Below are 22,628 nucleotides of genomic sequence, written 5' to 3'. Positions count from 1 at the left end.
CGACACTGACCGCGAGAAACTGAAGGCAGAGAGGACCTGTAATGATTGTGGCGACAAAGGCCACTATTGGAGGCAGTGTCCCAAGCGGAAGACCGAGAAGGGTGAAGATTCCTCAGCAACAATCATGAAGACTCCGGCTTTTGTGCACCTGGAGGTGATGGACACCGATGTTTCATTTTCTTCAGGCAGGGAGGAGATTGGAGGACTCTCCGCAACGGATACTCGGGAGTGGATTCTCGATAGTGGTGCTTCCAGGCACATGACTCCTTCCCGTTCCGGTTTACTGGATCTCTGCAAGCTTTCTGGTCATATTCTTACTGGGGATACGTCCACTATCCCAGTTCATAGTGAGGGCAGGATGGAGATAGTTCCCGATGGCAAAGGGGGAAAGCATTCCTCCCAGGTGTTGTATGTTCTGGCACTTGGTTTTCATCTGTTGTCAGTGCATCAGGTTTGCAAGACTGGCATACGGGTGGAGTTTGATGAGCATTTTGTTGCTCTCCAGGACAAAGCAACAGGCCAAGGGGTTTGGGAAGGCCAAGTGGTTTCAGCACTCTCTCTCCCAGGTCCTCAGGTTTGTGATGAGTGGCAATCTGGTAATGGCCACTCAAGTGTGGATACGCTACACGTGCGGGATTTCCGGGACCAGATGGTGGATAGCTTGCCAGTAGATGGCAGCAGTTGGAAGGAACTTTCCAGTACTGATGTTGGTAGTTCTTGTGTTCGTCAGTCAGAGGAAGCTGAACAAGTCACTTATGCTCTGATGTCTCATAGTGTTCGGGACATAGAACCTCCAGTAGATGAGGATGTTCTTTCCATGGGGACCTTTCGGAAAGCCAGGCAGGTGGCAGGTGCTTACTTGCAGAAGGAGGTGGTTTCTCCAGGCTTTGTGGTTCCGGATTCAGAGGGGGTGGTTGACAGGTTTCATCATGTTTCCAGGACTTGTTTGTGCACCGTAACAGGTGTTGATCCTTGTGAGCAGTGTGATGTCTCTATGATTCAGAAGCTGTATGGTTCATTGATCTGGTTGAGGGACACCAAATTGGACGGGAGCTTCCTGATGAGGCGGTTGAGCTCATGGTTGCGGATGTCTCTTTGGGAGGCAGGATTGCGTTTCCTGTGGTTTCTGTGGCATGCGAAGGATCAGGGACTCTTGTACACAGGAGGGGGATTGTTGGATGGAGTCCGACTCCACGGTTGGAGTGACTCGGTTTGGGGAGGAGATTCGGACACGAGGAGATCTACTTATGGCCCAGGAGTAGTTTTACGGAGCAGCAGGAGGTTACATTGCAGGTTTGGGCTTCCACTGGAGGAACCCATGGTCATCCAGAGGCACTTTGTTCATGAACAGATCGTTGCTGATGACATCTTGCTAGAGTTCTGTTCAACGGAGGACAGTACGGTGGACCTCTTCACGAAGTCGCTCTCTCAGGATTTGCTCAGGCGGCACCCCAGCTCCCAGTGGTTGGTTACACAGCCAGGAGCTGAGAGGGGGTGTTAGAAGTCATCTCCTGTCTAGATTTATACACCAGGGCCTTTGTTGTGGGTGTGCCCGCCCTTATCAGGTGTTTTATCATTTTTCCTCACTCCCCGCATTTTTCCCCTATTTTTTCCCATTTTTCAGTAGTGTGGATGGATGCCAGATGGTTGGCAGGAGCCCATGGGGCTGGCCGACTGCACCCCATGGCTGGCCGACCTGTTTTACACAGTCGTGTAGGTGCTGGTGGCTGGCCGACTTGGTCCTTCAGTCGTGGAGGCTACTACTGCTGGCCAACTGCATTATTCAGTCGTGGAGAGTCTCTAGCATAGGCCGACTGCATCTATGGGGCATATAAATATGCCCCATGCTCCCCACTACTTCATGTATCATATTCGGGATCTTCTTGTGTATATCAAAGCAGAGTTACACGCCTACATCTCTCTCTCTTGTGCTGTTTTTCTGCCTGCGTTTTTGCTCTTGTGTTCCCAGATCTGGTCATCATCTCCGCTGCGTATTCTGACAATGCCCGCCCTTATGAGATGTTTTCTCATTTTTCCCCACTCTCCGTATTTTTCCCCCATTTTTCCCTTTTTTTCTGTGGCATGGGAGGCAGTCTTGTAGTGGCAGGAGGACCTTGAACCTGGCCGACTGCATCTGTGGAGTCTCTGGAGGTGGCCGACTGATTTGCATGGGTCGTGGACTTCCCTGATGCTGGCCGACCCCCGGTGCTGCTGGCCGACTGAGTATTTTCAGTCGTGGGGATTTTGTGTGTCCTGTCGGCTGCCCTACAGCAGGCCGACTGCTGATGGGGGGCCATATAAAATGGCCCCCAGCCCCCTTGTCATTTTTGTATCATTCCCGGGATCTTCTTGTGTATATAGAGCAGAGTTACACACCTCTACCACTCTATCTCTTGTGCTGTTATTTTTCTGCATTGCGTTTTTCTCTTGTGTTCCCAGATCTGGTCATCATCTCCGCTGCGTATTCTGACATGGTATCAGAGCCTAGGCTCTAGATAGTTCCTGGGATTTGTGTGAGCAAGAGGGGGACTGTTGTGTTGCTGATTGGTGGACTGTTCGGGACTGTTCGGGAAGAGGAGAAGCAAGAAGAAGGCGGGCTGATTTGCTAGACAGCCACTTGCAAGTGTTAGTTCTTCTTTGTTCCCACCCACCCACCCTTTTCAGAGTACATCCCCGCAATGGCAGATCTGTTTGAGATGGCCAAGAGGCATGTGAAGATCTCAACACTCCCCACGTTCCTAGTGGACCGTCAGTTGGACGGGAACAACTACGGCATATGGAAGGTTATGATGGAATCTGTTCTGGAGTCTTACGACCTCGCTGATTTCGTCGTTGTTGGGGTTCCACGGCCGGAAGTAGAGGAAGGGGAGTTACCGTCGATCCGAAAGGACCGAGAGGCACAGGCACAGATGTGGGATCGTGTCAACGCCGGGGTCCATTCGTTTATCTTTCTAAACTGCACACCGCAGGTAATCAATCATGTAAAGCATATGACGCTGGCCAGAGGTATATGGCAGCATTTGGCTTCTCTTTACAACAGGGTATCGCCCATGAAGAGGATTTCCTTGGAAGTACAGATGCGGGTTATGAGCCCTGCAAAGTCGTTGACGATGCGGGAGCATATTAACAAGCTGCAAGCTCTTCAACAGGAAGTTCTTTAGGCTGGGAAGGAGATATCGTCAGAGGACATGGCCATAACGTTGCTGTCACACTTGCCCTCTCAGTACTCAGCCTTTTACTCGTCTTTGATTACCAGTGGAAGGCTCAGCACCATCACGTGGGAGGAGCTTGTGCCCATGCTCTTGGACTAGGAGGAACGATTCACGAACCCTCCTCAAGGTGGAGGTTCGGAGGCCTTAACTGGCCAACGGTCGAAAGGCCGTAACACGGGCAAAGGGAAGGCTTCGTCGGAGAAGTCTTCTGAGAAGAAGTCCGTTACTGAACGCGAGAAACTAAAGGCAAAGAGGACCTGTAATGATTGTGGCAAGAAAGGCCACTATTGGAGGCAGTGTCCCAAGCGGAAGACCGAGAAGGGTGAAGATTCCTCAGCAGCAATCATGAAGACTCCGGCTTTTGTGCACCTGGAGGTGATGGACACCGATGTTTCATTTTCTTCAGGCAGGGAGGAGATTGGAGTGATGGGGAGAAACTGAATTAGGGTTAGAGTTCATTGATGGGAGACATACACAGAGAAGCAAGAGAGAGAGAGAGAGAGAGAGTTGTGGGGATAAGTCAACTCATGAGGCATGAGTGTGTGACTCCCCTATCACACATGTATATTGCACTAGTACACATAGTGCACTTAGTACATTAAAAGTACTAAGTGTACTATGTACTATAACTTATGGGCTTGTACACACTATAAGGGTGGGCATAACGCCTTTACCCCAACAACCTCCCACTTAAAGGCAAAGTGCCCTTAAGTAAAGGAAAAGAAAAAATCAGCATGTACATGATAATATACAAGGCCATATCAAGGCTGAAAATGGCCTCATCCAATGCCCATCAAGTGTCTGCAATGAGCAAAACGCTCCGGAGGCAAACTCTTCGTCAACAAATCAGCCGGGTTGTCATCCGTATGAATCTTAACAAGCTGAATTTGCTTGTTCTCTATCACCTCTCTGATGAAGTGATACTTCACATCCACATGCTTCGTCTTTGCATGAAAGACAGGGTTCTTTGCCAACAGGATGGCACTCTGACTGTCACAATGCAACAATGGAATATCCCCTGTATAGCCCAAATCAACCACTAACCGAGATAGCCATAATGCCTCCTTGCAAGCCTCTGTGGCTGCAATATACTCGGCCTCTGTAGTAGATAAGGCAGTGCACTTCTGCATCCTGGATATCCATGACACAGCACCTCCTGTGAATGTAAATACATAACCGGTAGTAGACTTCCGGTTATCTGGATGACCGGCATAATCCGAATCCGTGTAACCATGCACTAATGCATCCTGTTTGCCAAAGCAAATGCACAAATCCTGTGTGCCCTTCAGGTATCTCATGACACCTTTCACTGCTTCCCAATGCTTTTTGCCAGGGTTGGCCATGTATCTAGAAACCACTCCCACTGCAAATGCAATGTCCGGCCTAGTAGCAACCATGGCATACATGAGACTGCCACATGCTGAAGCATACGGAATCTTGGCCATATCAGCCCTGTCACTATCCGACTGTGGGCTGTCCATAGCACTGAGTTTCACATATGGAGGCAAAGGAGTACTAGCCTTCTTCCCCCCGTCCATATTGAACCTCTGCAAAACTTTGCCAATATATTCCTTCTGAGACAAATACAACACATGCTGATTTCTGTCCCGAAGTATCCGCATACCCAAGATGTGATTTGCATCACCCAAATCCTTCATATCAAAGGTTTCATGCAGCCTCTTCTTCAAGGCATCCATCTCTTTACGAGATTTCCCAGCAATCAACATATCATCAACATACAAGATGAGGATCAATAGACTGCCATCCAAAGCTTTCTTGGTGTACAAGCAGTGATCTATGTCACTTCTTTTGAATTTCTGAGATTTCATGAATGTATCAAATTTATGATACCATTCTCTTGGTGCCTGTTTGAGCCCATAAAGACTCTTTTTCAGCTTGCATACAAGCTTCTCCTTTCCACTTACTGCATAACCTTCTGGCTGCTGCATATATATCTCCTCATGGAGATCACCGTGAAGAAAAGCAGTCTTCACATCCATCTGAATCAAGTCCAGATCATCATGTGCAACCAAAGCCAACACAGCTCGAAGTGTGGTCATTTTGACCACCGGAGAGAAGATCTCATCAAAGTCCACACCATATTCCTGCTTGAAGCCCTTAGCCACTAACCTGGCTTTGTATCTTGGCTTTGTATCTGATGCAACTTTGAGCCTGTATACCCACTTGCATGGCAAAACCTTCTTGCCTGCAGGCAAAGGCACCAACTTCCAAGTTCCATTTTTATGGAGAGAATCCATCTCTGACTTCATGGCACGCTCCCATAGAGCTTTGTCTGCCCTCTGTAAAGCCTCTTTATAACATGAGGGCTCCCCACAGTCAGTGAGCATCAAGTAGTCAACCCCTGGAACAAACCTGTCAGGGGCTCTGGAGGGTCTAGTGGACCTCCGTACCCAATTACCATCATTTGCAGGTTGCTGTCCAGCCTGCATATCACCCATTGGTGGCTCCTGTTCCATGCCATAAGGCTGAAATATCATGCCCGGTATCTCCTCCAACTGTGGTATATCCATAGGGATATCTTCTGCCATATCTGGCTGTCCATTTGGACCATTTTCAGCACCATTTAAGGGCTGGTTTTCCTGCTGTAATGGCTGATTTACAGCCCTTTGTTGTTGTCCATGATGTCCATCATCATCAAAGATGACTCTGCTAGGCTCCTGTTGCCTTGCAGGCTCCTTATACATGCATGTTTCATCAAAAATGACATCATTGCTGCGTATGATCTTTCTATTCATGGGATCCCAAAGTCTATACCCCATTTCACCTCTGTCACCATATCCTAGGAATATGCATTTGTGAGACTTAGGATCAAGTTTGGTGCGCATTTCCCTGCGTATGTGCACGTACGCAACGCAACCAAACACTCTCAAGTGCTTGTATGACGGAGGCTTCCCTGTCCATACTTCTTCTGGCACTTTCCCACCAAGCCTCGTGTTAGGTGACCTGTTTATAAGGTGAACGGCTGTCATAACAGCCTTCAGCCCAAAAACCATGAGGTAATGCAGCATGTGACAACATAGAACGGACCTTCTCCTGTATGGTCCTGTTCATCCTCTCTGCTGTCCCGTTTTGTGGAGGATCATAAGGAGTAGAGAGCTCCCTCTTGATGCCTTTAGCATCACAAAAGTCCTGAAACTGTTTGGACATGTACTCTCCACCATTGTCGGAACGCAAAGCTTTCAGTGTTTTGCCAGTTTGATTCTCAACAAGAGCAACAAACTTCTCAAACACTGAGAATGTATCACTCTTCAAACGAAGAGGATAAACCCACACCTTGCGTGTGGCATCATCTATAAAAGACACAAAATATTTTGCCCCTCCCAAAGAAAGCTGAGGCATCTCACATACATCTGTATGCACAAGCTCTAACTGAGCATCTTTCTGACCAAGAGCTTTCTTGTGGGGGCACTGTAGTTGCCTACCATATATACAATGCTCACAAAATTGAAAACTTGAAAACTTTAGAGAAGGCAAGTAACCCAAACGAGACAATTGCTCCATTCCCTTTGACACTCATGTGTCCCAACCGGCTAGATTTCCGGCAGCTCGGTTGCATTTACATTAGCATGGTGACAAACACCTGCATGCATGAAGTAAAGAGTGTCCACCTTAGAGCCTCTGGCAACAACCAGTGAGCCCTTACTAATTTTCCACTTTCCACTACCAAATGTGGTAACATAATCAGCATCATCAAGCTGTCCAGTAGAAAGCAAATTCTTCTTGATCTCAGGCACATGCCTGACATCATGGAGCATAAGCTGTGAGCCATCTGAAAATACAAGCCTCACATCACCTCTGCCAAGAATTTTGCATGCATGGTTATCACCCAAATAAACCACTCCTTCATTGCCAGCAGTGTACCTGACAAACAAGTCTCTGCAACCTGTGACATGAAAGGAGGCACCTGAATCAATGATCCATGAGTGCATACCATGACCACCTGTAAGAAGTGAATGGGCATCAAGTGAAGACGTAAAGAGGACCTCATCCTCACTGCCACCTGCATGTGACACATTGATTTCTTCGATCTTGACTCCACTTTTGCCCTTTGGCTTTACATCTTTGGCTTCATCTTTCTCTTTGTCTTTGCCTTTTCCCTTTTCCTTTTGATCATTTTTCCATTTGTAGCATTGCTTTTTAATGTGTCCCTTCTTGCCACAATAATGGCATTCCAAATCCTTTTTGGAGCGAGACTTGCTCCTTCCCCTTTCTTGGCTTTTCCCCCTTTGCTGGGATCTCCCACGTGCATTCATTGCATTGGACTTTCCAACAGAGTTGTTTTTTCTGTTCATCTCTTCTTGAAGAAGAGCACCCTCAACATCTACATATGACAGCATAGCATTCGAATTGCTAGTGGCTGTCCTGAATGTGTCCCAACTCTCTGGCAAAGTGTATAACAAAAAAGTGGCTTTGAACTCATCGTCCATTGCCAACTTTTGATTTATAACTTGGCTGACAATACCATTAAACTCATTGAGATGGGCTGTCATAGACGCCCCTTCCTTCATCTGAAGACCTATGAGTTTCTTCAACCAATACACTTTGCTTGAGGCACTTTGTTGGGCATACAAGTCCTGCAATCTCTGCCACATTCCCCAAGCTGTCTTCTCTTCACGAATGCTGAAAAGTAATGAGTCTGACACAGACAACATGATAGTAGATCTTGCGACTCCTTCCCGTTCCGGTTTACAGGATCTTTGCAAGTTTTCTAGTCACATTTTTTCTGGGGATACATCCACTATCCCAGTTCACAGTGAGGGCAGGTTGGAGATAGTTCCTGATGGCAAAGGGGGGAAGCATTCCTCCCAGGTGTTGTATGTTCCGTCACTTGGTTTTAATCTGTTGTCAGTGCATCAGGTTTGCAAGACTGGCGTACGGGTGGAGTTTGATGAGCACTTTGTTGCTCTCCGGGACAAAGCAACAGGCCAGGTAGTTTGGGAAGGCGGAGTGGAGAATGGAGTTTACAAGCTTTCAGCACTCTCTCTCCCAGGTCCTCAGGTTTGTGATGAGTGGCAGTCTGGTAATGGCCACTTAAGTGTGGATACGCTGCAGGTGCAGGCTTTCCGGGACCAGATGGTGGATAGCTTGCCAGTAGATGGCAGCAGTTGGCAGGAACTCTCCAGTATTGATGTTGGTAGTTCTTGTGTTCGTCAGTCACAGGAAACTGAACAGGTAGCTTATGTTCTGATGTCTCGTAGTATTCGGGACAAAGAACCTCCTGTAGATGAGAATGTTCTTTCCACGGGGACCTTTCGGAAAGCCAGGCAGGTGGCACTTGATTACTTGCAGAAGGAGGTGCATACTCCAAGCTTTGTGGTTCCGGATTCAGAGGGGGTGGTTGACAGGTTTCCGAAGGCCTTGCGTGGTCTTCAACAGGTTTCCAGGACTTGTTTTTGCACCGTAACAGGTGTTGATCCTTGTGAGCAGTGTGATGCCTCTTTGACTCAGAAGCAGAATGGTTCATTGATCTGGTTGATGGACACCAGGTTGGACGGGAGCTTCCTGGTGAGGCAGTTGAGCTCATGGTTGTAGATGACTCTTTGGGAGGCAGGATTGCGTTTCCTGTGGTTTCTGCGGCATGCGAAGGATCATGGACTCTTTTACACAGGAGGGGGATTGATTGATGGAGTCCGACTCCACAGTTGGAGTGACTCAGTTTGGGGAGGACTCAGGAGATCCGGACACGAGGAGATCTACTTCAGGCCCAGGAGCAGTTTTACAGAGCAGTAAGAGGCAGTCATCTTTTGCCTTGTCGAGGACAGAGGCAGAGTACCGGGCTGCTTGTGGTGCTGCTTGTGAGGTGGTGAGGATGCAGAGGTTGCATTGCAGGTTTGGGCTTCCACTGGAGGAACCCATGGTCATCCAAAGGCACTTTGTTTGTGAACAGATCGTTGCTGATGACATCTTGCTAGAGTTCTGTTCGACGGAGGACAGTACGGTGGACCTCTTCACGAAGTCGCTATCTCAAGATTTGCTCAAGCGGCACCCTAGCTCCCTGTGGTTGGTTTCACAACCAGGAGCTGAGAGGGGGTGTTAGAAGTCATCTCCTGTCTATTTTTATACACCAGGGCCTTTGTTGTGGGTGTGCCCGCCCTTATGAGGTGTTTTCTCATTTTTTCCCCACTCTTCGTATTTTTCCCCCATTTTTTTCTTTTTTTCTATGGCATGGGAGGCAATCTTGTAGTGGCAGGAGGACCTTGAACCTAGCCGACTACATCTGTGGAGTCTCTGGAGGTGGTCGACTGATTTGCATGGGTCGTGGACTTCCCTGATGCTAGCCGACCCTCTGCTGCTGCTGGCCGACTGAGTATTTTCAGTCGTGGGGATTTTGTCCTGTCGGCTGCCCTACAGCAGGTCGACTGCTGATGGGGGGCCATATAAAATGGCCCCCAGCCCCCTTGTCATTTTTGTATCATTCCCGCGATCTTCTTGTGTATATAGAGCAGAGTTACACACCTCTACCACTCTATCTCTTGTGCACCATGACACGCTCCCATCACAGACGCCTGACATTCACTCTGCCATCAGATCAGTTCTGGCTGAGGCGGGTATCGTCATTAGCTGATCATAGCATATCTCACTTTACACAGGATATCGGTTGATCACATGTATTGTCAGATGTTTTCATTTTACTTTTTCTTTCAGATTTCCATGGCTCAGTATATCCATGGTACCATTGTATTACTTTTGGTCTCATAGGCCCTTGGGGTCTTGCATAGACATTAATATAACTCTCTCTCTCTCTCTCTCTCTCTCTCTCTCTCTCTCTCTCTCTGCACACCTCTCTCTATGTTGTGCGATATCTTCGTCATGAAAGATTGTTGAATTCTGTCCATTGACATATCAATTCGATTCATCAAGCTTCCGCATGTTACATTGGTATCAGAGCCTTATTCAAGTGTGAAGATTCAGCCAAAAAACCGAAAAAAAAAAAAACCGAAAAAAAAATCGCGCTTGTGTGGTTGGTTTCTAGACTCCAGAGGACCACCCCTTTCATTGTGACTCCTATCCCCTTGAAGGACAATTGGTTTTTAGCCTCCGAAAGCCCTTGGCAAGTCTCCGACATGCATAGTGGATGGCTTGGTTGCGTTTTGGAAAGGAAGTGCATATTCCCACTATCGCAAACTTCGACGAAGACAGAGAACAAAGAATCCGGAACAAGAAGCACCTACCAGTCCTTCAAGGACAGTAGACATTGTTGTGCACGAGATGTTCCAAACGATGATGCAAGAACTCGCAAGCCAGAACACCAAGTTAAAGGGCAGAAGGCGCAGATCTTGGCCCGAGAAGAAAGAACCCATACTCCGTCTCCTTCTCTTTCCCAAAACCCGATAGCAAATCCTCGTCCGAGTAACCCTCTTGAAGGGTTACTACTGCAGCCGAATCGCCACTCAAGTCACAGATGCAAGCATTGGAGATTTGGTTGATGGAAGACTGAGCGGCACCATCCCATGCGGCCATACAAGAAGATGCCAAACAACGCGTAAAGCACAAAAGATTTCTTGCGGCTTTAGATGCAAGAGCAACACCAGCTTCTTTCTCGAGTCCTCCTCTCGAGAGGATGAACTTTTGTAAGTATAATGGTAAACTCGACTCCACGACCCTTTACTCCTAGTTGCATCAATTTGAAGCTTATTTTGCTGATGTTAAGAAAAATGACACTGACTAAGTAATGATGTCTAGTTGGGTATTAAGAGGACGAGCCCATCCCATTGTGGACTTAGTGGGCTCATGCCCACACCAACTTCGGTGTGGTAGATTTTGTCTAGGACGAATTTGTCCTAGATTTGAAGCGACAGTTTCTACCGCCCCATTACCTTGAGTGACTCAAAAACGAGTTCAGAGGAGCGTATCAAAACGCGCAACCAGTCCGGCAATTTGCAACTGAAATTTTGAACTTCCATTTGCAATTCGGCATTTCTGATAAGGACAAGAAAGGACAGTTTCTCTATGGCCTTGACACGCAAGTCCAGTGGGAAGTGCGTATGTTTCGGCCAGCCACCTTTGAGGATGCACTCTTGCTTGCGTAAAGTGCTAAGATGAAGTACAATAGAGAAAAGCTCTATTGCCTTCCACCCGCCTCAGAAGGAAAAGGCCAGAACCAGACGGGATCTTCCCCAACACAGGAGAACTCGACTAATGTGCCCAAGCTTACTCCAGACCAAAAAGCTCACGCAAGCAAGACCAATGGACGGCTGAGCCCAAAGAAACAGCTCAGTACAAGGAGGAGAGTAGGTGTTTCTTTTGTCACACAAAAGGACACACTTCTAAGGATTGTCCAAAGAAGACTACCACTCACCAGACTCCCACCCCAACCTCCACAACTAGCGTGGTGAGTCTCGCTCCCACACAGACTCCATCAGTCGTCCCTAGTTCTTCGGAATCCAGTTCTTCGGTTGGTGCAATCATCAACCAGGAGCTCAAAGATAAGCAGCAGGGCGACCAAGACCAGGAGTATGAGCGCAATGAACTGCTCAAGACGTTTGGCTACATATGTGGCCAGAGAGTCGTCATCTTGTTTGACAATGGTAGCATGGAGAATGTGGTCACACAACAGGCCGCTCAATGAGCCTAGCTCTTGTTGAAATGGAATCGGAGTTGGACCACCAACTCCAAGAACTGTTGCATGCTAGCTTTATACGTACTAGCGTATCGCCATTTGCCGCTCCGATCCTGTTTCTCAAGAAAAAGGATGGTTCTTCTCAATTGTGTGTAGATTATCATGGACTCAACAAGATGACAATAAAAAGCAAGTTTCCAATGCCTCGGATACATTACATTTTAGAGAGGCTAACTGAGGCCAAGGTGTTCTCGAAATTAGATTTGAAAAGTGGCTAACCACCAGGTTCGGATTGTTGAGGGGAACATCCCCAAGACAACCTTTCGTACGGAACGGGCCCACTATGAATCTGTGGCCATGCCTTTTGGCTTGACGAATGTCCCACCCACATTCAACCGCATGATGATGTGGATACTCCAAGACTTAATTGGCAAGTGTGTGTTCATATTTTTGGACGATATACTTGTATTTTCAGCTACAATCGAGCAGCATAACATTGATGTGGAGGAGGTTTTGAAGTTGCTGGAAAGCAATGAGCTCTATGTCAATGAGAAAAAGTCAAAGTTTTATTTGTTCGAGGTTCACTACCTTGGATACATAATCAGTGCCGAGGGCATCCAACTTGACCCGACCAAAGTGGCCGAGATAGTCAATTGGAAGATACCGTAGACAACTTATGATATTTGTGGGCATATGCTAGGCATATTCCACTCACATCGACAAGTTCTCTGACCTCTCGACAGATCTTACAGATCTGCTTAAGGGTGTCAAGACTGCATCCGAATGACTCCATGAGCTTTGGAGGCATTCAAGAACCTCAAGGTGGCTTTGTCAGTGACTCTTTGTCTAGCACTGGCTTCGTGGAATGAGCTGTTCCAAGAAATCACCGATGCGAGTAACATCGTGACTGGAACTGTTTTACAATAGAATGGCCATCCAATAGCTTACATGTCTCATAAGCTCCTACCCCCCCCCTCCCAAAAAAAAAAACAATTACTCGGTCTATGATCGGGAACTCCTCCTAGTGATTCAAGCCCTGAAACATTGAAAGCATTTCCTTTATGGGCGAGAATTTGAGATTCGCACTGACCATCACGCATTGCATTGGATTCAGACAATGCCAAGTGCACAGTGGAGTGACCGTCAGCACCGCAGGAGCCAAATTTGGTGGCATGATCGAGTACCTTCTAGGAAAGGCCAACTAGTGCTGAGGCTTTGAGCAGGAAGAGAATTATGACTCTGATTCAGAACACTAGACTAGACCTTGTTGGTACGAGACTAGATAATATGAAGCACACGTACACGGATTTCGAGGAATTCGGTATACAATGGGAACAGGCATTGAATGCAACACGACCATGCTACTTTTTTATACGGGATGGTTGGCTTTTCTACAAAGACCACCTTTGTGTCATGAAGTCGTTCAGGGCAGCTCTTCTCCATGACGCTCATGATGCCGTCACCGATGGTCACAGGGACATGAATTCAACTTTGGAGAAGCTAGAAAGGCAATACTATTGGCCAAAGATGAGGCGAGATGTGTTCACTCATGCAGCACCGTGAGGTTTGTCAGAAAGTGAAAGCTTCCTGTGGGAAGAAGATAGGGTTATTACAACCTTAACTCATTCTCGAAGGACCTTTCTAGGATATATCTATGGATTTTGTGAAGGAGATTGGGTCTATCTTCGGATTATGAAGCAACAGCTGAAACAGGTGGGCAAGCAATGCCCGAAGTTATCTTTCAAAAGTTTCGGACCATTTCCTATCCAGAGAAAGATCAATGAGGTGTCAATGAAGTTGAAGTTAACTCCGAGCTCGTCTATACACAATGTGTTCCATGTCAATTGGCTAAAACCATATGCCGGTCCAATCTCCTTCAGAGATTAAAGACGAAGTGGAACCAAACATTGTTGAAGACATTGAAGTGATGGTTCTCGGGCGTATCCTTCTACACCACTTCAAGCACCGTTCTAGCCGAAGACAGAGACAATTCCTCACGAAGTTTCAAGACCAAGGGACTCACAAAGCGGTTTGGCTTGACAAAGGAATTTTTTGACAACTATCCGGCTTTATTGATGGACTATCTGGAGGCTATGCAGCTTCCGTCAAGTTAAGCAAAAGAGGATGTCACATGCAAGTAGAAACCCTGTGGCAAACCCATGGAAAAGCAACATCATTTCAGATTGTCTTGCTGCCCAGTGGATTCTGCACACGATGGCCGAATCATCCATCACATGCCTTCAGCTTCATTACATGGAAGCCATAGCTTGGGCCATGGAGACCAGCAGAATAGAGTTAGCGGATCACCTTCAAAACTCAATGCTCTCAATGAGACACTATGTGCCGGGGGGCGGGGGGGGGGGGGGGGGGGGGGGGGGGGGGGGGGGAGTTGTGCATCTTTGGAGGCTATTGTGTACACGCTGCTTCTTACAAAAAATCTGAACGATAAACAGATTGCTTACAGGATTTGACATGCCACATTTTTCAAGCTGTCTGCAGGTGTTCAGAAACTAGCTAGCACAACTGCCTTTCATAAGGTTATACACAGGTGTTTCATAACTAGCAAAGGACTTGGGCAAGATTATGGTGATTCAATTGGTGAGTTTAAAACCTAGACTATGGATGCTGATCTCCTCTACTAAAAATGGTGTTAATGGCCATACATCTGTACGAATTCGTGATTACACAGGAGAGAAAATTGCCACTGTATTCAGTGACAACATGATTCCGAATTACATAGCGGAGCTGACTTGATAGATCAATTAGCACAAAAGAACAGCCATCAAATTGTCCATGCATGTTCATAAGTCATAAATTTTTCTGCTATGGAGGCTACTTTGAAAGATACCTACGTAATAAAGATGGTTTGCGAAACTAGGGTGCAGGTGGAACACCCCCGCCCAAAAGTCAGTGGGTGACTATTTTCTCTCTCCATTGGCGTCCCCCTTTGGGCGCTTTAACTTCCAAAGGCGCTATGGTGGCACAATTAGAAAACCCTGTGGCAAACCCATGGAAAAGCAACATCATTTCATAAGGGATTGTCTTGCTGCCCAGGGGATTCTGCACAAGATGGCCCAATCATCCATGACATGCCTTCAGCTTCATTACATGGAAGCCATAGCTTGGGCCATGTCGACAAGAACAGCAGAATAGAGGGAATCACCTTTGAAACTCAATACTCTCAATGAGACACAATGTCTCACAGACTCCAAGGGAAGATGAACTATTAGTAACAATTATAACATTCAATCCAGCCATCTCATTTTGCATCCTTGATAGAGGACTTACAGACTAAGGGCCTTGGTTCATCAACTTGCACATGAACGCATATTAATAGCATGAAATGAAGCCAAGTAACTGAAGTTCAGGGGGCTTGAGAGGAGTGCACCTGTATGCTAGCTTTCACGATCAGCTGAGTTCCACCTGGCGCAACAGTGACTCGAATGCGCAAAGGATAAATTTCTATTGCTAGATGGTCATTTGGCATTGATTTAGTGCATATGACTTTCCTTGCCAGAGCAGGCCCCCCCCCATACCTAAAGAAAAAACCATCAAAATCAATCATCCAAATGCTTCATTAACTCAGGACTGTATATGAAACAAAAGCCAAGGTAATAACCACATTGTGCTTATAATAACTTAATCACAGACTGCTGGCCCAATAATAACTCGCAATCTGGGTGTTGCATAATCATCCTGTTAAGTTTTATGTACAAATCAGCATGTTGGGAAAAATAATCACCATTTCTGAAAGGCTATCCAGACTTGCTCTGGCAAAAGAACAAAATCCTGATTTTCGTACAAAGCATTTCTTAACTCGGGTTCATCTTCTTGCTTAAGATGTGTTACCAAACCCGAGTTATCTATACAAGAAGGGCGCTTTGAGGTGGTCGCATTATTTGATAGATTGGGTTCAAACGCATCATTAGTAGACACCTCTAGATCTACATACGCCACCCATTGTTTCCACCACCTGGAAGAAAACATTAAAAAAAAAGTCCCCAACTTTGGTACGAAAAAACTCCATGGCTCAACATGGTAGAACTGAGGAACATGCTTGCCTGACAAAACTTGCACAGGACTCTTTCTAGATGCGACAATACCTGAAATTCACGAGGAAGTATTTGTCCCCCGCTTTTGTGTTTGCTATAGCCGCCTCGAAAATGTCTCGTATGACAAGCTTTTCCTCTGCTGCAGTGGCAGGGTGCTTAGCATCCCCAATACTAAGAGAAAAGTCTCCACCAGGAACGGTCATCTTTCAGTTCCCCTTCTCCCATTCAAAAAAGTCTGGCTATCCATCTACCTTCTTCCATGAGTAAACCTGCGCAGGTGTCTACTGTCGTCGCATGCCCTTCACATTGCCATAAATAAATGTAAGAATAGATACATGGTGGAGTACTTGGACACACAATACCTTGTCATGGGATGAGACTAAGGTTAAGGTGATAGCTGAACTACCACCTGCCCCTTTTGTGAGTACTATTGACAACACTACTATTCCTCGGCCACGCATATGAGCAGAGCACAAGGCTGTAGCCCCCCAACAAAGGTCCCCATTGAAGGACATAGAGCAAAGCACAAAATCTTCATGTCTGTGGTGTAGATGTATAAAGAGTTTAGGGTGGGGAGAGGAGGGAAGAGGGGGAGAAGGGGGAGGGGCTTATTCTACTCTCTTCCTTCTTGAATTGCCAATAGTACAACTGTTTCTTTCACTAATTTGCAGTTTGAAAGCAGATAAAGCCTGCCCACTACTGTCTTTAAACGAAATAATTGTTTTCACTCTATCATCCACATAAAACTTTGGACCTTACTGTATTCTTGTCTACAAAATAAACCAGAAAAAAACAGAACTTTCCCAAATACCCAATTGTATTTGCTATTAAACAGACAAATCCCTCTTCAGCGAGGTCTCTTGAGTGTATTCTGTGAAAACAGTGTACAGAGCTTGCTAGTATGAAGAAATCTACTCAGATTTTTATGTCCTCAATACATCAGAAAGGATATTTAAGTATTTGCGCGCGCGCGCGCGACAGAGCCTGGAAGCCCACAAAGCTATGGTGATTGTGAGCAGAGAAACATTTCCTAGCTCAGAGAAACAACCCTTGCCTGTGATGTGAGCCGACACCAATAGAAGGAATCGTTGCCGACACCAATAGAAAGAATCGTTGCCTGTGTTGTGTGTAGATTTTATGTATCGTGACCACCTTGTAACGCAATTGCTAAGTCGGCGAATCATATACCACTCAATTCATTTTTGTAGATTTTTACTCTCGACTGTGTATTTTTCCCCTCTGCTCACCCCATTCCGAGATGTTACACACATTACCTTGGGAAGAGGATCCAATTACACGTCTCAAAGAGCCTTTGATATTTTGGGGACAACAAGATAAATAATATTATTAAAAGAAGAAAAAGAGGAGAAAGACAAAGCATTGTGAGTTTCTTCGGTCTCTTTTCTATGATCGTGTTGACCACGTTACTTTTTTAACAAATCCAACCTTTTACAGCTCCATGTGCTCATAAAATTTGCAAATTTTGGAGCTTATACATAATTCAAATGCCTTGAATCTTGGAGTTTTCTCAAAATTTTGATTATTTTTAAAATCTGAGCAATAAAATCTGAAGGGAGATCCTTGCCGTGCATTCCACACCTATGGAAGAGGATTCTAAGCGTGGTGTCCAAAACTATACACCCAATGAACCCTACTTACATGAAGCTTATCAAGGAAAAGATTCAAAAGCTTTTAGATACTAGATTCATCCATGAAAGGGAGTGTAAAATTGTGGTAATTCTTCAAAATAACAAAAAGATTATCATGTGTGCAAATGTTATGGCTCACCCTAACCCTCCTTGAAACACATCCAAAAGGAGATTACCTAATGAACCGCAACTATCGTGAGGATCTTTCCAATGGCCATCATAACCCTTGAGGTCTCCAAGCTCTTGAGAAGCAATTCCACCGCGCCTCCCGCAAGCATTGCCACACCGCTGCGTTGTACTGCGAGTACTCGTCCCTCCTCTCACCTCACTTCACTCACACACACTCACTAGCATGCATTAAGGAGAGAGATTAGCAAGAGGATTAGCAAGAGCAAGACTCAATTGCACAATGGGAGAGTCTATTGTATTATGAGAGATATTCACTTATATACATGGCCATAAGTGTTCACACTCACTTAAACTATGTCCGACCGAGCACTTTAGGCTCATAAGAGGCCTAATACTCTTACAATGACTACTCTCATAATATATCCATAAAGTACATCACTTAGGACTTCATCCTAACTTGCTACCACACGCTCTTGAAGTGGGATCACCATAAATACTCTGTCACACCATTACGGGCGCCCGTCCAAGTTGTAACTTTGGACACTATTGCTTCATATCTTGAATGTATGACCCTTTGGTGTATCTATCGTGACTCCTTGATGTAAGATAATGGTGGTAGCTCTTGTTAACCCTAGAATTGGGTTAACATCCCCTCCTTCCTAATGGCGATCGTGTCCTCGTGATCGTGTTGAAGACCTTTGTGTGGGAAGAATGAACAAGCTTTGTCGATGGCTTTGATGTTGAGTGACATTCTATGGTCTTTGTTCCTCCGAAAGGAATAAGAAAAGCTAGTTAGTGAATGAAGAGGTTAATGGTTTATTGGGAATTCCTAACGGGGTGGAGGGTGGACTTTTTTTTTTGCTCAGTTTGTTTTTAGCAATCATCAACAAGGTTACATGTGATTTTTGTTAATGGAGACACTAAGAGATGTTAATAATGGGAGAGAAGAGAAGGAAGGATCCAGAGGAATGTAGACTTAATCATCAAAATGAGATGGTGATTCTTAGTTTCTCATTTGATTCATTAAAGCGACATTCATCATTTGAAGAAATTGACCTTCGATGATGTCCCTTTATGTGGTGGCAGGGTTCTTGTCAAATGTTGTTGAGTAAGACCTGTTCCTGCTTTCTTCTGCCCATGTAATTTTTATGTTCTTATGTATATCTAAGTGCTCTTATGATGCAGATATACATGAAGTACAAGAATTGAGTCACATAGACTCCTATTGAATTGCTCTGTGTTGAAGTAACCAATTGTTAATGAGGATTGAAAGAATTACGTTGACTTGTGAGGCTAATATAGATATCTTCACTAAGGATTGAAGATCATTGATTTGTGAAGATGGTGTTGTCGTCTGGAGAGGTTTGTAATTTGAAGGAAAATTTCAGGCGATGGGTTGTACCATTAACCTAGCTTTTGCCCACCATGGCCCCCCCATCCAGAGATGTACCTGGAAGTTGTCGATGGTGATGCTTTGGTGCAAATGTTCTCCAGTGCATGAGTATGGATATGTACTCATGGAGTAGCTGCTACATTAATTTAGCCATAAGAATATTAAGCAATAAGCTTAACAAATATATAATGACTATTAAAGATCGTTATGCAAGTGTTAATGCGTGAGATGGCTTAATCTGTGATGTGGCTTAAATCGTGAAAGTGCAAGTTCTTAAGCCATGAAACTGTTAACTAGTTTTGACTATTTTGCGAGACTTGAACTCATGAGATTGCAGGTTTTTTGGCCGTGAAGGGGTATTCCATGAAACAGTCTAATCCCGTGAAAGTTAATCCCGTAAAATGGTGTTTACGTGAAAGTGCAGGCCGTGAACTGGAATTCCGTGTGAGAGGTAATTCTGTGAGGGGTAGTTTCGTGAGATCGAATTCCGTGAAGTGTAATTCCGTGAGTTGCAGGCCGTAAATTGGAATTCCATGAAGTTTAATTCCGTGAGATGGAATTACGTGAAGTATAGTTCCATGAGATGGAATTTCGTGAAGTTTAATTATGTGAGATGGAATTCCGTGAGATTTAATTCCATGAGATGGAATTCCGTGAAGTTTAATTCCGTGAGATGAAATTTCGCGAGATGGAATTCCGTGAAGTTTAATTCCGTGAGATGAAATTCCGTGAGGTTTAATTCCGTGAGATGGAATTCCGTGAAGTTTTTTTTTTAAAGAGGCCGTGAAAGGTTATTTCGTGAAATGGCCTAAACCCCTGAAAGTGCAGGTTCTGACCTCGATGAATTTTGATTGAAATGATTCTATGGGTCAGCTAGAGCATGACATATGAGCAACAGGTTCTTTTGCACTTATGCTTCACATCCAAAGGGGTGACAAGAGCCTTCTGAGTTTATCTTTGATGCGCTCATAAGTCTCCGTTGGACGTGGGAATTGATTCTTGAATTTTTGGCTCACATGTTGTGAGGCCGTAGATAAGACTGCTCCTTTGTTACCGTTGGGGTTGCTTGAACATAAAAGCTCTTGTGTTGGTGCTGAATGCACGAGAGTGGTTGAGTGATTTGCTTGTTGTTGCTTGGGTCTCCATTCTTGTCGAACTTTAGGTGAAGCTGTTAGGGTTGAAGTCGGTGATGAGGCTTTCTTCACATTATTCGATTTTGGCAACCATATGATGGAATTACCATCATAGTATCCTTGTTGTTGAAGCACATGCACAGGCACCCATCTTTGATGAACATTATAAATTGGTGGCCAATGTGCTTGATGCTAAGGCTTCCTTCTTTATGCATTCTTAGGGGACTTTGTGATGCACTTGGGGACCCAAGCTTTGGTATTACTTTGGTAGTGCCCTTGTGCTTGCAGTAATGTTTTGGTACCCACCCTTGTTGACTTGGTGGAGTTCTTTAAGGAACTCACAGTGGCTTTTGTGGACGGTGTTGTTGAGTACTTTTCTTTTTCTTTGGACTTTGAGTACTGCGTTGAGGAAGAGGCTTTGACTATTGAGGCACCCAAATTTGATTGGCACCTTCATAGTAGCCCTAAGCTACAAGTAGCTGCTTCTCCACCCACATCTTGATACTATTAAGATACCTTGATTGTGGTTGTCGTGGTGGAGTTTTCTTTAGGGTTGATATGGAAGGTTTGGGCCCCTCCTTGACTTTGGTTGGCGTTGAGGCTGTAGGTTTGAGACTCATGGGCATTTTTGATGAAGATGAGGCTAGAGTCTCTCGTGGAGTGGTTATCGATGATGAGGCCTTTGAGCATGTGGTTGTCTCCTTTGGTGAGGTTTGTCGATGAAGATGCATAGGCTCCGAGGCCTTCCCTTTAAGTTCCTTGTTAGAGATAGATGGTTGGGTTGTGGGAACTTCTTCAGGAATAGTTGTTGATTGCGAGGTTTTGGTATTGAACTTTGTAGGTGAGGATAGGATTGAAGGAGTAGATGCTTTATCAGAGTCGGTCGTTGATGTAATTGGTAGGTTATTGTGTAGAGGGGCTTTTGTGTGGAAGAGGCTTGTATCCTTTTGTGTTCAGCATCATAGAAATCCATTAAAGTTGGATTCTCTTCCTTGTAGTATGGTATTGTCAACTTTTTGTCATTGACCATCATGATGACTCTATCGCTAGCAAAGCACACTGGTGCTTGGGCAGCAATAGTCCATTTATGCCCCAAGATCAAATTTGCTTCCAACACATACTCAACCACAAAAAACTTGCAAGTAAGGGGGTTAGTTTTAATATACATTGTATGTTCAAGGTACCCCAAACGTGGCATGTTCAAGACTTGTGTGAAGGGAATTATTTCAGGATGTGCTGTGAGTGTTGGTTGACCTAACAAATCCCATAGCTCAAGGGTCATGAGATTGTGTTCTCGTGTTGAATGAAGCTGTGCTTAAGTTGCTTTATTTGTAATTTCCAATCCAACCAGAATCCTAGGGATCTTTTCAGTAAGATATGTTGGAAGTTCCAGCTCCTCCAAGGTCTCTTCCTCCTGTTAATAGTAGCAATTGTACCTTGCCTGTGCAGGAGTGTTCAAGGTGACTGTGTGCATGGATTCATCTATTGACTACAACGATTCACATATCCAAGTTCTACCAAGGACGACATCATACTCAAGGGAATCTAGGGTAATATCGAATGTAAATTCTATATCTCCACCGGTAGTTTGAGTAGTGTAGCTAAAGTAACCTAGAACTTTAATGTTTTGTCCATTGGCTCCTTTTGCAAGACTATTGCTTGTAGGGATGAGTTTAGGTTGTGCCATTGACACCCAAGTATCTATTGTCATGATGTTATGGGGCTAGCTTGAGGGCTAATCAATGCGCATTTGCACTTAACATCATTGCTTGTAGGGAAATCCAACCATACCATGATAGAATCTTCCAAAGGAACCATGGATGTTTCAGCTTCAGATCCTATTTTTGTTTCATATTCCCATTCACTTTCATCCTCTGTTTGGCTCTCAGATTTTTCAAGAGTACCCAATGCGTACACTAGCACACTTACCCCCCTGACAATTCTTAATGAGATTTGTTTGGAAACTTGTGAATCCTCACAGTCTTGTTCTATGGAGTTCTTTATGTCTGGGTATAACTTAGGTTGAGCCCTTAATGGTGCAAGTGCGGATGTTATGCTAACTTCACCATGAGAGAAGAGCATTCCTCTAAATGAGGTTTTGAGAGACTGTTTTAATCTTGTAAAGGAATTATCGAATTCCTCACGTGCTTTCTCAAGCATATAGTTCATGCAATCTATCTCTCGAATGACTCTTTTGTATAGAGTATATGTCTTCCTCTTGAAAGGGGAAGCGGTATTCCTCTGGGTTTTGTATTTTGGTTGTTTTTTAGGATTGACATTATTAGGCTCAATCACAATTGGTGACCCTGTAAGGCATTCAACCAAGCTAAGCATGCTCTCATGATGAGCTTGCTTTTTGCGTTCCACATATGTCATGTGATCATTATTATCCATTTGGGGTGGTTGGGTGGGTTCTAGTTTCTTAATTGGTCTATGAGGTGCACTAAGTGAAGAGTTAGAAGTTGTTTCATCCTCACTT

At 45.1% G+C, this 22,628-nt stretch overlaps 1 protein-coding gene across 3 annotated transcripts in view; it reads right to left on the bottom strand.

The window, feature by feature from the left end:
• The window catches only part of LOC147616421 (ubiquitin carboxyl-terminal hydrolase 9-like), an 88,113-nt gene extending 70,940 nt beyond the window's left edge, over positions 1–17,173 (bottom strand). For 2 of the 3 annotated variants that reach the window (XM_086777502.1, XM_086777503.1), the window contains exons 1-4: positions 16,900–17,170; positions 15,897–16,144; positions 15,536–15,766; positions 15,182–15,329 (exon numbers count right to left, since the gene is read on the bottom strand). In XM_086777502.1, the coding sequence (XP_086633628.1) occupies positions 15,182–15,329; positions 15,536–15,766; positions 15,897–16,048 (531 nt within the window). In that variant the 5' untranslated portion in view covers positions 16,049–16,144; positions 16,900–17,170. Of the gene's footprint in view, positions 1–15,181; positions 15,330–15,535; positions 15,767–15,896; positions 16,145–16,899 lie in introns of all 3 variants that reach the window. The other variant, XM_086777501.1, reaches the window with a different exon arrangement.
• Positions 17,174–22,628: the final 5,455 nt, after the last annotated feature.

Source organism: Cibotium barometz, chromosome 38 (genome assembly GCF_041138505.1).
Source record: "Cibotium barometz isolate CiBa-2024 chromosome 38, ASM4113850v1, whole genome shotgun sequence".
Taxonomy (NCBI): domain Eukaryota; kingdom Viridiplantae; phylum Streptophyta; class Polypodiopsida; order Cyatheales; family Cibotiaceae; genus Cibotium; species Cibotium barometz.
Note: the sequence above shows the minus strand (reverse complement) of the source record. Positions and strands in the feature narration are given on the sequence as shown.